Source organism: Xenopus tropicalis, chromosome 3 (genome assembly GCF_000004195.4).
Source record: "Xenopus tropicalis strain Nigerian chromosome 3, UCB_Xtro_10.0, whole genome shotgun sequence".
In the NCBI taxonomy this organism is placed as follows: Eukaryota; Metazoa; Chordata; class Amphibia; order Anura; family Pipidae; genus Xenopus; species Xenopus tropicalis.
In genome coordinates this window covers 28,480,207-28,498,107 of record NC_030679.2, presented here as the reverse complement: position 1 = coordinate 28,498,107, position 17,901 = coordinate 28,480,207, and the positions used below count along the sequence as shown (strand labels likewise).

The 17,901-nt window shown below is 40.9% G+C and overlaps 1 protein-coding gene across 1 annotated transcript in view; it reads left to right on the top strand.

Moving 5' to 3' along the window:
- The first annotated feature begins 10,753 nt into the window (after window positions 1–10,753).
- The window catches only part of stard15 (StAR-related lipid transfer (START) domain containing 15), a 36,115-nt gene continuing 28,967 nt past the window's right edge, over window positions 10,754–17,901 (top strand). Inside the window, exon 1 of the mRNA NM_001011090.1 lies at window positions 10,754–11,274. Coding sequence (NP_001011090.1) covers window positions 11,128–11,274 — 147 coding nt within the window. The 5' untranslated portion in view covers window positions 10,754–11,127. The remainder of the gene's footprint in view (window positions 11,275–17,901) is intronic.

Below are 17,901 nucleotides of genomic sequence, written 5' to 3'. Positions count from 1 at the left end.
GGACTTGTCACCCAGACATAAAAAACTGTATAATAAAAGACCTTTTCAAATTCAACATGTAACCCAAAGTATATACCCATTATACTGTATAAGCATTTAAAAGTCCTAGCTGTCAATCATATATTGCCTGACCCGCCTCTATGCCTTAGGGCTCTGGCACACGGGGAGATTAGTCGCCCGCGACAAATCTCCCTGTTCGCGGGCGACTAATCTCCCCGAGTTGCCATCAGTTGCCATCCCACCAGCGACAATGTAAGTCGCCGGTTGGATGGCACATGCGGCGGCGCGATTTCTGCGAATCGCCGAAAATGCCTCCCGAGGCAACTTCGGCGATTTGCTGAAATCGCCTGCGCAGCGTGTGCCATCCCACCGGCGACTTATATTGTCGCTGGTGGGATGGCAATTCGGGGAGATTAGTCGCCCGCGAACAGGGAGATTTGTCGCAGGCGACTTATCTCCCCGTGTGCCAGAGCCCTTAGGCTTAGGGGTGGGGCAGACAGTTACTTTCACTTTCAATTCAGAACTTCTTAGATGTCACTGCACTCCTCACATCCCCCCTCCCTCCTTACCATCTAATTGTGTAACCAGTGCATGGATATGGGTATCAGGTCCCTCCATACTGGCACAGAAATAAGATTTTAGCAGGATGTACTGCTTGCCTTAATGACACAAATGTCCACAAAATGGAGGCTGCCTGTTTTCTGCAATTATGAATTCCAGAGCTGAAGAAAATAAGATTCAAATAATTTATATAGTGTAACTGAAGCTTATTTTGCTTGCCAAACACAATAGAAAACAATTTGTAATTATTTTTTAGGGAGACAGGTCCCCTTTAAAGCACAGACCTGCAAGTCTAATTGGGTAGTTCTGCCAACACACCCAACCCTGCGGACTGAACTCCAACCCAACCTAATGGCTAATGTACAAGAGAGAGGTTCAATCAATGCGCATTCCCTGGTGCCCCGTTTCCTAAGTAATTTAGTATCTATGGCAAGGCATGTATTTATAAAGTTAAAATCATTAAATTAGCATGCCCAGGCCCGGATTTGTGGAAAGGCCACAAAGGCCCAGGCCAAGGGCGGCACAAATTTGGGACAGCATGCCCACCTGCCGCACCAAAATGTTAAACTTTTTCCCGGATTACAAATCCAGGGCTGAGCATGCCACTATACCACCATCAAGCTAAACCCCATATTGATGGTCCTAACTGTTTACCTCCGGTCTTATTTTTAAAGGCTGGCACCTCCCTGCATGGTAGCATTTTTCTGACCTGGGCATAGGTTTCAGTCAAAGGCTACAGTCCTCCCTCCACCATTAGCATACCTCCCAATGTTTGAAGAATGCAAAGAGGGACAAAAATTGTCGGTGAAAAAATTTTGTCACGCCTATTTTTGCGACCACAACCCCTAAATACCACTCCCATTTTACAAAATTTGGCAGGTTATTTAACGTTTAAACACATTTTATGGGGTGTTATTATAGTTTTGCAAGATGTAAGTCTCAGTTCCCTCAAGAGACCTGTTTAGCTTATTAGTTATGATTGTATCTAAGTGCAGGTGTTGCTTATTAACTTTTCTGGACTCTCTGGCAAAAGCTACTTCTTTAATTATGTTTGAGAAACATTGTATCTTTTTTAGCGTTCAGTGCAGGTTCAGTGCAAGAGATCAAAGGGAAATGATGGACTTTTCAGATGAATCTGAGTCAAAATCGTGACTGTCCCGCAAAAATCAGAACACTTGGGAGGTATGCATTAGCTTTTATAGGAGAGAGGTTGCCAAGACCACAGCACAGCACAGGTTTAATCCTCCCCCTACTGGTGGCTTTTAGGAAGAGAGAAACTGCCCAGACCAACACCTATTTTTAAAGACAAAAATGACAACCATTTAATGGGATGAAAGTGGAGGTGCTACAACCACATGGAAGTTTGGCCATTCTTATTGCAAGTAAAGTACAAAAATACACCAAAAGAGGGGGCTGTGGGAGCACTAAGTAAAAATATATATGTACATTGGAAGTGCAACTGATCTGGCCAAGTTAGTTACAAGCATAGAAAAGAGGGGGGTTGATCAATGCACATTCCCTGGTCCCCTGTTTCATAAGTAATTCAGTATCTATGTAAGTGCATGTATTTTCAAAAACAGGAGTTCTTAGTTACAAAGTTATGATCATAAAATTGATAAGGTTCACTATGGCAGGAGCGGCTCTGATGATATCACTGTAGGCTAGGGGTATATTTAATGATTTTAGAGACAAACATCACCATTGATTAATTTTGCCCAAAGCAACCAATCAGAGCCTTTGTTTGTTTTCTAATTTATAGAATATAAGGCAATATACGTGGGATTTGAATAATTTTTAAATGTATTGTAATTAAAAATATGATTTTTTAATTCTGATATTGGTGCAGATTTATATGTATTCAGTATTTTCCTCTTTGGCCACTAGAGGGTATTTTGCACTGATTTTGCATTGACTATGCATTATGTAGATATTACTATTTCCCTTTGATTTGGCCTTTATGAGTATTTATTCTAACTTATAGGTAACTGTTCAAATCTAATTGCTGAGTGGTTGCATCACCAGTGATGTTTGTCTCCAATGTTAATGAATTTGCCCCTAGAAATGATGTCATGGGCAGGTTAAACCGGGTGACTGTACCCAAATCCACAAATTCTACCCTCTATACTCATCATGCTTTAGCAAACCAGCAACATTTGGGAGTCATTCTTTGTGATTCTTCACATTGCACACTCCTGTATTTTTTTGGTAAATCATTTTTGCATTGAACCCTATAATAAACCTAATATAATAATATGAAACTAGAAACATTTCCTTTGCTGTTAGAGTATGAAATCCACATCAAGCTAATATAGATAATGTGTATAGTTAATAGAGAAGACAGTTCCAGCTAATTAGAGATAATTGCTCTGCTCTCCTTCCATGAACACAAGAACAAGAGACGTGAGCATTCTTCCAAGCTTTTTTCTGTTGTTATGAACGTTTTTTGTCATAATAAACAGAAAATAAATCTATGTGGTTCCAGGCTCCTTCCATTATGCAGGGCAACGTTTGAAATCATTTTCATCTTCCTGTGTGAGATAATTCGCTTTTATAAGAGGTGCATTACAATAGGGGAGACTTTTCTACCTGCTAAGTAAGTGCCTGCATGGGAACAGAAGCCTTTAGTGTGCTGCTGATATTATTATTAGTATTATTATTAGCCTTTATGTATAACGAGCTAATAATGCCTGTGATAAAACAACATGCTGATTTTATAGTGCTGGAACTCTGTGCTTTTTGCTGGAAAATAAATGCAGTATTTGCAGGAGGAGCAGACTTTAATAATATAAATGCATACAGTTAGTATGTTATAGTATGTTAGTATGTTAAAGGAAGATATAAGAAATGTAATGTTTCCAATGGAGTCTATGTAATATTTTCTTTTTTCTATGTAGTGCACTGAAAATGTTATATATAATAATAATAATAATTTACATATAATATATATAATATACGTACTTATTTGTAGTTTCTATTTATTGTATCTATCTATCCATCCTATTCTGTCTATCCATTCAATCTTGCTGGAAAATAAATGCGGCATTTGCAGAAGGAGGAGACTTTATTGATATAAATGCATTGGTGTATTTGGAGCACTTATCTCTTCAGTCATTTTACAGCGAATAATGTTATAAAAGTGGGACACAGATGCTTCAGTTAAGCCTGCTCCATCTGCATTAGTTATAATCAAACTAATTATATAATTCACAGGAAGTTATAAGAAATGTAATGTTTCCAATGGATTCTATGTGATATTTTTTTTCTACATACTGTATTGAAAAAAAAATTAAAATAAAATATATATATATATATATATATATATATATTTCCCTGATGAAAGTTCCAGATAGGAATTGAAATGTCGGACTGAATAAAGCCTCACATTTATTCATCTACACCTTTGTGATTTTTCATATGAAAACCCTGCGTGTGCTGTCAATCCTACCCTGAGTATATATATATATATATATATTTGTAGTATCTATCTATCTATCGATCTATCTATCTATCTATAATCTATCTATCTATCTATCTATCTATCTATCATCTATCTATCTATCTATCTATCTATCTATCTATCTATCTATCTATCTATTATCTATCTATCTATCTATCATCTATCTATCTATCTATCTATCTATCTATCTATCTATCTATCATCTATCTATCTATCTATCCTATCTGCCTATCCATCTATCTATCTATCTATCTATCTATCCTATCTGCCTATCCATCTATCTAAATTTTAAATATTTGCTAATTAATTAAACACTCTCCCAACTGTTAGGAAATGTCCCTGTAATGTGAAGTGGCAGAAATCACTAAGGTTGGACCAGGGTCGGACTGGGGGCTGCAGGGCCCACCGGGGCTCCCACGCCAGGGGCCCTGCAGGTGCCCCAGCCAGCTGTGTCCCCTACCCCCCCAGGGGCCCCCCTAACCCCCCCACCTGATGTCCTCCCCGAGCGCATATAAATTGAACGCGTCAGGGGGGGAACAGTCAGAAGGGGGAGCGCCGGCAAAGGTCGGACTGGGCCGACCCTTGGTTGGACTCATTTAGTAACCCAGGGCAAATTTGCACTGTGCTCTGTGGCATTATGGCCAGGGGCATTCGCTTACATGATCTCCTGTTGCATGTGATTTTGGTAAATAGCAGAACACAAAGGGAACCCTGTAGTTTTATGTTGGGTCAGTTACAAGTCTTATATAACACTTAATATGTTTCATGGGAATGTCTGAAGTTAATACAATATACACTTTATTCTCTGTCCCATACATAGAATAGTAGTGATGTGTATCTGTCCCATTTCGCTACATTGTAACATTTATGAAACAGCAAAAATTAGCAACACAAATTGAAGTCTACTGATGTTTTTTTAACAGCGAAGCCTGGCAAAAGATTTCTAAAAAGAAGTTGGTGTAATTGCCCCCAAGCTCCTTGACACAAGCAATGCTACAGGGTCATATAGGGTTATATAGGACCTGTGTTGCATCTGTGACATTATGGATATTACACGGGCAGAGCAAATGCATGGACATGGGTATTCCCATATGCACCCTTCAGTTTGATAGATGTTATTGCTGAATAGATTGTAAGCTCTATTGGGGTAGGGGTGAATGTGAATGATCCAGCAAATGCAAAAAATATTTGGCGGGGGCAGGTGTAGGTTCCTCCCCAGCTAGGGCTGCTACCCGGCCAGTATTAAAATACCAGCCAAGGCCAGGGCCGGTATTACAAATATACCAGCAATGTATATGCAAGAACATTTGTAATCACTAGTGATGAGTGAATTTTTTCAGCAGGCATGGATTTGCAGTGAATTTCATAATTTTGCCATTGGCGAACGGTTTTGTGAAAATTTGCAGCGAAAAAATGTGTTACACGTCAAAAAATAGACACGGTCACATCAAATTGGGTGCAGTTGCGTGAAAATAGGCACAGTTGTGCGGATGATAAAAAAGGTGAGCGGCAAACGCATTTTCCATTACGCGCAGTTTCCTGTCATTTCGCAAATTTTTCGTCTAAGCAAAATGGGACAGATTCGCTCATCATTAGTAATCACCTGTTTTTCTGACCCAGTCCACCCCCAGCAGGTCAGCCTGTACTGTCTGATAGCTCTCTTCCCTACCCAACTTACCAAGATTTAACAGTCCCGAGCCGCCCATATCACATGATTGCTCTGCCCCTTTTGCGGCACAACCCTGCCCTTTCATGGCATTACTCTGCCCATTTTATGTCATAACACCCCCCCTAGCTAACCCGCCCCCTCCCCTGTCCCTTGAAGCCTAACTGCACATGCTCAAGCAGGGTCCATATCAGTGATCAGACCAGAAGCATTTTCAAGTGAATAGAAGATGGCCCCCAGGAACACTACTGCTCTGTTCTTTTAGGTTGGGTTTCTCTATAGGGCCAGTTTTTAAAGTTATAGACCAGTGCTGTCCAACTTCTGTGGTACCGAGGGCCAGAATTTTTCTGACCTACATGGTCGAGAGCCGATAATGGAAGCCAGTTTTGACCACTCCCCTTTTTGAAACCGCATCCACTTGAAACCACACCCATGTTATCACATGACCATACCCATATTAATGGTTGTAGTACAGCAAAAACCTGCCATACTCTGCCTTCCCTACCCTGCCTGTGTGTGCCATACTCTGCCTTCCCTACCCTGCCTGTGTGTGCCATACTCTGCCTTCCCTACCCTGCCTGTGTGTGCCATACTCTGCCTTTCCGTACCCTGCCTGCGTGTGCTATACTTTGACTGTGTGTGCCATTCTTGGCTGGTTTGTGCTATACTTGGCCTGTGTGTGCCATACTCTGCCTGCCCTACCCTGCCTGTGTGTGCCATACTCTGATTGCCCTATGCTGTATGGCACACACAGGCAGCCTACAGTGACACAATGCTGGCACTGCTCCTACAGTCTGCACAATAACTATATATTGAAAAACTTTTTAATTGCAGTACCACCTCAGTATATGTTCTTTTTGTAGTGTGCAGGGTTTATTTGTGGGGTTCTACAGTCTGTCTGAGGTGTGAACAGGGGAATTATGTTGGTGATTACAGTTTGAGCCTGAGGTGTGAACACTGCAGGGGGTGAACAATGCATGGATTAAAAGGTGTGAACAACACAGGGGATTACATTTTAAAACAATACAGAGGGATTACAGCCTGAATCTGAGGTGAGAACCATGCAGGGGGCCAGTTAATCTCAGTACTGATACCATTTAAAGCTGACACAAGAGTAAGCCATCAAAACAGCCAGACAGGTGGGGGGCCACACAGAGGGGGGTCACGGGCCGCCAGTTGGACAGCACTGTTCTAGACTATGCGAGAAGGAGGGTGGTGGATGCAGTTAGTTAGGGGGGTTTTATACCTGGGGGGTATAATTCTCCTTTAAGGCTAGTCCCGCATAGTAAATATTGTACCTATGTCAAAGAAAATGGGGATTTGTCATATGTAGACATTACAATTACATCAATACTGACCTTCCCATTCAGGGATCTCCACTTTAGATTCATTTTATCTTGTGTGCTGAAGCTTTAAATAGACAATTATACTTGTCTTACAGGTTGATCTGGTGATTAAGCTTTGGCAATTGCTGAGCTCTTGCCAGTGAGACAAGATAAACCACTAAACCAAGTGCCAGTGCAGAGTCACCAATTAGGGAGGGGATATGTAAGGGCAAGTCCGAGCAGGTAGAAGGCATTTATGCCCTGCATCTGAGTCTTTGCCTGGGGGGCATAAGCTGACATGGTGGGGTGTGTATCCTCTGTGAGCAAAAGTTCCTTTCTAGGAATAATTATCCAATGGGGGTAGACCATTCTTCACAATTTCAGTTCTCCCTAAGATAAATGTGCTTCAGCATGTAATTATAATCTATAAGCATATTCTCAAACTGCAGTGCTCCTTTAGTTTTTCCTGGGATGATTTTGTAGACATTTAGGGGCAGATTTACTAAAACTCGATGATTTCCAGTTTATTTTTTTATTTTCAAATTCGTCTAAACCCGATTGTCTAATACTGTATTTACTAAAAAAAAAGTTGCTCCAAGAAAAGTCGTAAAAAACCCAACTTCTTTGAATTGTTGCCAGAAGAATCTGACTATACAAAATAAAAAATATTTCTAATATAGTTAGTCAGGCATTCAATATGTCCCAGGGGGCCACCATCTTAGTGTTTGCAAGATGTGTCGGTGACACTGCACATGCTTAGTGAGCTCTGGGCAGCTGTTGAGAAGCTAAGCTTAGGAGTAGTTGCAAATTATCAAGCAGAAAATGAGTTTCACTGTCACAGGTCATAGAAGCTGATGCTACAGGGCCGGTTATCAAATTCTGATGTTAATTGCATTGGTTTCAGAGCTGCTATGTAATCTGAATAAACAATGAATATGAATGACTATATCAGCCTTATATAGTGACATTTATATTCTGTATATACAGTACATTGTGAGTGGGCCCCTAAGCTCAGGTAAGTGACAGCAGCACAGAGCATGGGCAGGGAATCAGCAGAAAAGGGGAGCCACTGGGGCATCATTGGGGCACAGATTTTCACTAAAGGGCTGTGGGTGCTTTAGTTTTACTTTAATAATGCTTTAACTACTGGTTCCTAATGGTGCTTATAATAAAGACATAAAGTTTTATAAGGGTGTGCCAGTCTAGTAATATTTTTTATACATTATATTTGACTGTGCGCCCTGCCTGGTGACTTCTTGCTTTGGAGTGCAGACACCAAAAGGACTTTTATTTATATATATATATATATATATATATATATACAGTATAGTACACACTGCATTTATCATGTGCAGCAGGACCCTTAACAGCCCACTTATTTTATGTTTTTGGATCTACCCCTATGTTGCTTCTCCTACATTAAAGCTAGAGAGATGCAAGGCATATCTTCATTTTTTTTCCAGCTTTCACAAGGGGGTCACTGAACCTAGCAGCCAAAAAATTATTGTTTTTTGAGGCTACAATTGTATTGTCATTGTTGCTTATTATTACTTACCTTTCAATTCAGACCCACTCCTATTTATATTTCAGTTTCTCATTCAACCACTATGTGGTTGTTAGGGTAATTTGGACACTAGCAACCAAATAGCTGCTAAAATTCCTAACTGGAGAGTTGCTAAATATAAAGCCAAATAATTAAAAAAAAAAACACAAATAGTAAAAAAAAAAAGATGAACAATTGCAAACGGTTTAAGAATATCAAAACCCCTTTACTTACAGTTAAAAGTTAACAAAGTGGGAATTTAACCACAACTGGCATATTCCATTATTCCTAGGGTCTTCCTCTTTAATGGGGAATGTTGCATTTGACTTGGTTTCCTCCAAGTTCTCCCAATGCTCACTGCCCACCCCTGTTAGATCATTGGTTTTGTGCTATGAAATTATAGCACCCAGTCATATACCTTGTGGCCCTATACAACCCCATCATAAACCTTTTGACCCTATACAATTAAATATTCACCGTGTCCTCACAGCAAACACAGTGGGTCCTTTGTAAACATCCCAGGGGCTCACATATTGCCTTAACTCCCCTGGATTGCAAGGACATGAGATGCCCCTACCAAAAGTTACTGTCCAGGCCCTAACAGTAGCCTCGGTTGTTGGAAAAATTGTTACATTTTTATATCAATGGTACTGCATTTCATAAAAACTTCATGCAGTCACATGATATGACCCTACAGTTTCAGTAGGATTGGATTTCCAGTCTGCAACCTGAACATGCCTTTATTGTGAGCCCTGAGGGAGGTGGCCAGAGCTACACTACAGCATTACCTACAGCCTGGAGGGAAGAACAAACTGGTGCATTAATAAAGCCCCGCTGTATGTTTATGCTTGGGAATAAAAATGCTATTAAAGGGGATATAAACCTACCAACTAAATTAAATTTAAAGTGATCCTTGGAATTAACCTTGCAAGTAGTTAAGGAAATAGACAGACAACTTCTTACAGATGGGGACAGGGTCGGACTGGTGGGTGCAGGGCTCACCGGGGCCCCCGCCAGGCGTGTCCCCTAACCCCTCTCCCGCAGGGCAGGGGAAGCGCCGGCAAGGGTCGGGTCTGGACCGCTGGGGCCCACCGGGATTTTTCCCGGTGTCCCGGCAGCCCAGTCTGACCCTGGATGGGGGCTCATTTATAAACACTGGGCAAATTTGCACCTTGGCAGTAACCCATAGCAACCAATCAGTGCTTAGCTTTTTGCAGCCAGCTACAAGTAGGGCCATGAAAGTAAACACCTGATTGGTTGCTATGGGTTGCTGCCAAGGTGCAAATTTGCTAGGGCTTATAAATGACCATGTACAATTAGTGGAGGCTGGGAAGAAGGGCACTGGCTGCATTCCTCCAGCTTTCAGCAGGTATCAGAGTTTTCTGTATGCATTGCAGTTTCTAAATGGAAAAGCCACATGCATAATCAGTAAATCCCTAGGCTACCAATACAGTAGCCCCCCCCCCCCCCATGAGAACTGCTGCCTCAGCATTGTCAGCCAAGTAAACAAAATAATCCTAAAACAGTTTAAAATAAAAAAACACCCACAGAAATAATGAGAAGAGCACTTAAAGAAAATGTAATGCTATGGTGGGCTTATGCCTCCTTATTATGGAATGCAGATACTTGCAGAATTCCCTTGCTGCTCTGCAGTAGCAGAATGCTGCGCTCACGTCAGATGTATGGATGTGTGTATGGATTTGGTCCAGCAGAAGGAGAGACAATTTCTAATTGGCCGAGCACTTGTGAGTTTTATTCTTCTGCAGGATGACCGCATAGTGTTAAAGGGATTCATGCTTGACTGGAGGCCTTCAGTATTCCTTTGTGACTTAAAAACAAATCCCAGGTTGGAGATCTGCAGTGTCGGTGCAGTAAGAGAGCAGTTTGCAAATGTACTGCAGCACTGTAACAAGCATAGGATCCACATTGGCTGCTACCAAAGGATATTTACGGGGCCCTGTTTAATGGACTTGCTGATGAGACTGACTAGTGATCAGTGAAATCGGTCACTGCTGCAAAGTCAAACAGATGGAGACTGAGAGGGAGACAGGCACCAGAGAGAAGGAAGGGGTGGCTGCCTACTAGCAAGGAAAGAGGAGGGAGTGGAAGAAATGGGCAGGGTGAGAAACCTAAGACACCTGTGTGATGTTACCTTCTGAATAATAGAGACCGTGGAGCACAAGCCCAGGAAACAAGAGACAGGTTTAGTGAGCTGTGCAGCGGCTGCAGCTACAGAGCCCAGGCTGTTGTATCTTTATAGCACAGAACTTTGGAACAGCAGCAGCCTGTGAGGGGTTTGGCACCCCTATATTTCCAGGTAAAAGAGAAAAAGTGGGCAGCTCTGAGCCCTGGGCATTGCAAACACATCAGTGTGGTATATAAAGTTATGGAAATTGCTTAATAACAAATCTTTGGGCCAGCACTTTCATTTTTTTTTAATTTACAGCACAATATTGTGCTTGGACCTCTTCATGTAAAGCTGAACTAGTAGAACTGAATTGGAGCAGTAAATTGAGGAGGTTCAGCGTTAACCCATCAACTGCTGCACAGGAACAACCCTGACTACACAGGAGAGATGGTGCACATTCCTGATGATGCAGACTTTAACTCTTTTCGGGAGCAGTGCGAAAACCATGAGGGCTGGCATTGCCAGTATAATAAAGGGGGAGTGACGGTATGGAGCGAGGAGCAGGACAGCACCAAGGCAGTTAAGAAGCTTAAGGTAAGTAGTTTTTTTAAACATGACCTTATTATAAGTTACTGGCATTCTCCCAAAGACTGCAGCTGATCTGAATCAAAAGCTTACACTGAGATCTCACAACTCTCTAGCAGATTTCTGGGAGTTGTAGTTCCAAACAATTAAAAGGAGATGTTGGATATCCTATTAAAAAAATAATCCTTTCTATAACTATAACATTGTGCTCAGCTGTATTTGTTCTTTGCCTTTTAATTCACATGTCAAAAGAGAGCATTGTTGCTGGATTGTTTGGGTTCTAGAATAATTCAGACAAGCTGTTTGCATTGTTCAGCAACAGAGACACACAGACTCATTAGCTATTATGGAGCAGCATACAAATGAGTTAAAGTGTGAGCTATCCATTGAACTCACTGGGCTCAGATACAGAGCTCCAGTCCTACTCTGTGACCCATTGCAGTTTGTGGATTGGCCCCAACTGACTGCGAGGAACTAGGTGCCATATTCATGAATCTGGTCATTAGGTGCAGCATTTTTCAGCAGTCCACATGGACAAACAAACATTGCATGCTGAGCAAATATTAGTCAGAAAAGGATGAAAATGGGTTTGGGACACTGAGACCAAGTTACCCCATAGAGAGTGCCTCCTACTCTTTTTAGTGGTAAATAAATAAAAATAAAGGCACTTTAAGGTATTACTTAACAGTAGGAATAACTAAAGAATAAAAGGTACAAAGTGGCATTTTTTCTCCTCAATACACATCAGTTTCCAGGAGCTGTAAATACATGTTCATGGAGTACAAATTATGCCTGCATTATAAAGCCAGCCATACACGCCCTGATATTATCGTATGGAACCTCGTTTCGTACAATTTTTGGTGCGTGTATGGTGGCTCGAAGAGGATATCGCAAAAGGCTGCGGATAACGGTCGTCTCTTCAAACGGCCAGGTTAAAAGACTCTTGTCTGGCACTATTGAAAGCGCCCAAACAAAATCTACTTTCTGGGCTGAAACGTCAGGTGGAGGTAGAATTCCTATTGTTTCTGCCTCCATATCTGATAATTCAGCCCTGAACGTCAGTGGAGGGTGGGAACGATCTTTTCTGCAACCATCGGTTAATGTTATTGCTAAGTGTATGGCCACCTTAAGGGACGTGCATGAAGTTGGCCTATTGGCAAACCCTTACTTATGGTTAATTACATGCAATAGAAGTACCTGCAGGCTTAGATCACACGTGGAGCATCCTGTTCAAGGAATACATTGTAGGGGGCATATTTTTTTATAGTGTGTAAGCCAACATCGGTGATGTTGTCCATAGCAACCAATCAGCAGTTTGATTTGAATGGTCACCTACAAGTTAGAAAACAAAAGCAAAGATTTGATTGGTTGCTATGGGCAACATCCCTAGTGATGTTGGCTTACACATTATAACAAATGTGCGCCACTGGGTTCCTTTCTATGAATAACATCAGACAGATGCAAACCTTGCAACTCTGGGGGGGGGGGGGGGGGGGGGGGGGGGAGGAGTAAGAAATATTACTGTAATTAAATATGTCAGATTCAAAAAAGACTTGCTTGATTTTGTGAATATGGTGTTTTTGTACACAAACTCGAAAATTGATAAATAAATTGTAAGCCCTCCCACAAATCAGAGCTAGAGAGAAACTTGGCAATTCGTCATTTTTAATTTCTTTTTACTTATTTAGCTTTTTGTTCCGCAGTTTAGTATTTAAGCAGCTATCTGGTTGTTATGGTCCTATTTACCATAGCAACCAGGCAGTGGTTTGAATGTGAAACTGGGTATGAATAGGAGAGGGCCTGAATAGAAAGATAAATAATAAAAAGCAACAATAACAATGACGTTGTAGCCTCACAGTAATTGTTTTTTAAACGCTGGGGTCAGTGACCCCCACTTGAAGAGAAGGTCAAATAATGAAAAAAACTATAAGAAATAAATAATGAAGATCAATTGGAAAGTCGCTAAGAATAGGGCATTCTAAAATACAGGTATGGGACCTGTTATCCAGAATGTTCAGGACCTGGCTTTCCGGATAAGGGATCTTTATGTAATTTGGATCTCTGTGCCATAAGTCTACTAAAAAATCATTTTAATATTAATTAAACCCAGTAAGATTTGTTTTCTAATAACGATTAATTATATCTCAGTTGGGATCAAGTACAGGTACTGTTTTATTATTACAGAGAAGAGGGAATCATTTAACCATTAAATAAACCCAATAGGGCTGTTCTGCCCCCAATAAGGATTAATTATATCTTAGTTGGGATCAAGTACAGGTACTGTTTTATTATTACAGAGAAAAGGGAATCATTTAACCATTAAATAAACCCAATAGGGCTGTTCTGCCCCCAATAAGGGGTAATTATATCTTAGTTGGGATCAAGTACAGGTACTGTTTTATTATTACAGAGAAAAAGGAAATCATTTTTAAAAATTAGAATTATTTGCTTATAATGGAGTCTATGGGAGATGGTCCTTCCGTAATTTGGAGCTTTCTGGATAACGGGTTTCCGGATAATGGATCCCATACCTGTATATTAAAGACTCAGTTTAAGGGTAAAAGGGTTTAAAGGTAATGTAGATGACGTTCTGGATACTATCGGAACAATAATGTTGGATGACGGTTATTATCCAATATATCTCCAGTCTCTAAGGGGAAGACTAAATGTTGGCCTGCAAAGGGGGTACCTAAAAGTCTAAAAGAAAACTTCTATTTGAAGTTGCAGTTAATAGAGCATACATGACCAGGTATTATGTGTTTTTAGTAGATATTTCTTATAGTCACAAATGTAAAATATCTAGCAATTACCCACACAGTGGAGGCATAATTACTGCATCCCTCAGTATTGCAGCTCAATAAAGCTTAAACCCCACTCAGGTAAATGCAGGCTGAGAGCTGCCGGAATTTGAGACACATTTATGTATCTTGGCATATTGTACTTTCCAAATCTGTCAGTAGTACAGAATTCTTCACTTATTAGAGCAAGTTCTAAGCGGGAAGCAATCGGGTAGCTTTAATGCGAGTAACATCATTTTCTCCTATTCCCTCTGTCTATTACCCCAGTGCTCACAGCTTCTCCCCGCACCGACGGCAGAATGTCGCTTTAGACAGCCAGAGCCTATATTTTTCTTTGTGCTGATTTTAGATCTTTTCACCTCGATTGATTCAATTTGCAGTTCCGTTAACTCGGCAGCTTTGCCACGTTCCAAGTAAATAAACGCTAAGCAGTCGGGATAGCTCAAACTGGCGCTTTATATAATGACTGTCAGGCCGAGAGATGGAGTCGGGAAGTTTCAAACCAAACAGGCAAGTCAATAAGCGCACTTCACTGAATGCATTTTAAATGTTAAACAAATAGTCTGGGAAACACAGTATATCTCCAGAAGTGACATTTCCCAGGAAGAAATCTGTATAATGACAAAGGCAAATACTTTCTGATATTGCTATTAAAACACCGCTCACAGGACTAGGTGACTTATTTGCTCATTCTGTGCTGCCGAGTGATGGATTCCGCAGACTCGCTGTGCTGTAACAGACATTGGAATATTTCTACTAAATGAAGGATTTATGTACAGCAATTTCTTGACATGCATCATTGCAGCTTTGTACTGCACCAAAGAAAAAGACTGGCTCTATACAGCGCTTGTTAAAGGAAAATGTAAACTGCAGTGAACTGTTATTATTTGTTGAGCGATAAATGGTTTATTAGTGTGCTACCCAGACTTAAATTACTATTCTTGCTGTTGATTATTAACCATGCTATTGGTCAGAGCAGGTAAAACTTTGTTGAGGCAGGGAGAATGTGTAAGGAATGAAGTACCCCATGTAACCTATTACTGCTATCAACCCCCCAGGTGACACCTAAAGAAGGCTGTCTAAAAGAACACACGGAGATATGAGTTTTCCTATAGTATGGGTAGAGGTCATTCACAGCTTTATTAAAATACAGGGGTGTAACTTCAGCGGAACCAGAGCCTTCAGTTACAGGGGGACCCAGGAGTGTAGAGGGGCCCTGTGAGGCCCTAATTCAGGGGTCCCCAAACTTTCTTACTCGTGAGCCACAGTCAAATGTAAAAAGACTTGGGGAGCAACACAAGCACCATAAAAGTTCATGGAGGAGCCAAATAAGGGCTAAGATTGGCTATTAGGCAGCCTCTATGCACACTATCAGCTTACAGGGGGCTTTATTTGGTAGTAAGTCTTGTTTTTATCCAACAAAAACTTGCCCCCAAGTCAGGAATTCAAAAATAACTACCTGGTTTGGGGGCACTGAGAGCAACATCCAAGGGGTTGAGGAGCAACATGTTGCCCCAGAGCCACTGGTTGGGGATCACTGCCCTAATTAATGAGCAATATATTTTAAACCAAATTACCTGTCCTTGCCACACCATATTCAACTATAAATGAACCCAAATGCCAGCCATTGCAGCCAGGGTGAAAGTGTAACCAGAACTATGGGACACAATTCAAATACATAAGTACAGGTACATTCCAAATGCTCAGAAGGAGGAAAGGCCAGTAGGTAACACACAGCTTTAAAAACCTAAGCTTAGATTGTAAGCTCTACCGGGCAGGGACCTCATTCTTACTTATTCTTTAAGCACCTGGCACTTAACCTCTGTATATATATTTATTACTATGCTTGTTACATATTTACTATTTATTGTTATTAGTGTACTCTTCTACTCTGTAAAAATGTACAGTGCTGTGTATTCATGCAGCACTTTATATATTCACACACATAAACCCCCCCACACACCTACTATTAGTCCTAAGACTGGGGCTCTTCTACCTGAATACTTCCCTGGCACCTTCGCTAACCGATTTCATACCAAGCTAATTTATTTTTAGGGGTGTATATATATAATATATCTCAAAGAGTAAAATTAGACCTCCCCCAAAGTGAATTCTTACTTTCACCCATTAAAACATATGCTCCCAGAATCCCATAGAAATAGAGTGCAATGGAAAAATAAGTTGGGTTAAGGAACTCTTAGAGAAACGAATAAAATTTTATTTATTATAAAACCAATACAGTTTAGTGTATTTTTTGATTACACCAACATGTTTACTTTACGTTATTATGAGGTCCTTAAAAAAGTAGCCAAATGCTGTCACTGTGCTTGAATAACCATACCCTATGATAAATAATGTTCCTCTCTCAAGTACCAAGTGGTAAGCTGGCTATACACGCACCAATGATATTGTACGATACCTCGTTTCGTACGATATTGTGTGCTTGTATGGCAGCTCGACAAGGCGACCGATATTGCAAAAGGCTTGTCAATCGGCCAGGTTAAAAGATTTTTATGGGGCGCCACTGAAGGCACCCAAGCAAAATCTACATTCAGGGCTGACTCGGCAGAAGGAGGTAGAATTTCTATTGTTTTCACCTCTGTATCTGACGATTTAGCCCTGAATGTCAGTGAAGGGTGGGAACGATCTTTCATGCAACCGATGGTTGAAAATTGCTACGTGTGTGGTCACCTTTAGGGATCAGTATAGAGTTGCTACCTTTTGGCTCGTTGAAGTCTGGGAAGGGGGCAGGGTATGTGACATCAGGAGTGGATTTCAAACAGGTAGTTTTCCCATGGACAGGTGGCAACCCTAGATCATTACAATTTTTTTTTTTTTTAATTCATACCTCCTAAGATTTGCATTATCAACAAATTTAGCCACGCCCAGGTTCTGCCTTGACCATTCATAGTTAAGCCCTGGCACTCTCTCAATCTACATAAAATCTCTCCCCAGCAAAACAGTGGACCAGTGGGAAATTCCCACTATTCAATCTGCTCACTATATCTTTAAACAAGTTTGAATGTACAGTTCATAAACACTCAAATTAATATCCTTAGGCCACGCAGTTGCTCATTAGGCCGAAATCAAGGAGACCAATCAAGTCTTCAGCAAAGTTCCTCCATTTAGTGAACATGAAAGTACAGGACAGAATGTATCTGTTAGGTGGTACTGCAATCTAAGAACCCCTGTTTATATATAGAAAGGACAGCTCTTCTCGTATTGTTTCCAACTGAATATTAAATAGATCCTGCTTTATTTAAGATGGATCTTGTTCCTACTGAAATTTTACCTCTCTGAAAAGAACTGCTTGCAGCCATTTTATTGATTAAATGAACTGTTTGGGCAGTTTTCTAAGTTAATGTTTTTGGTGGCAATAAACTTGTGATTAATTACTGCTTGCTTTAAACTCCTTATATAGTCTGTGGCTATGGCTCTATTTGTGCATTGGGAATTTGCTGTAATATACGCAATGATTAATTGCTCATGTTCTCCTTCTGTTTCTGCAGAACTGCCGATGCCTCTGTGCCTGGGCAGTAGAAAGGTTTAAGCAGCTGCAGTTTTGGAACAGGAGTGATCATTTATTCCCCCCCCCCCCCCCCCCCACACATTTTCCCTGCAGTCATTTGCACATAAAACCACTTTTATTAAATTGTGCTCCTTGCACTTCTATGTAGATGCCGTTTGCTCCACTTCCACAGCGTCATTCCTGCCTTCTGTTCCAAATGGAGCACTGCTGTGTCTATTAACGATAGGGAACCCAGGAGCAATGGGCACCTCCTAACCAGGTGGTAGCTCAAAGGTTCCCATCACACCCACCAACCAATAGACACAGAAC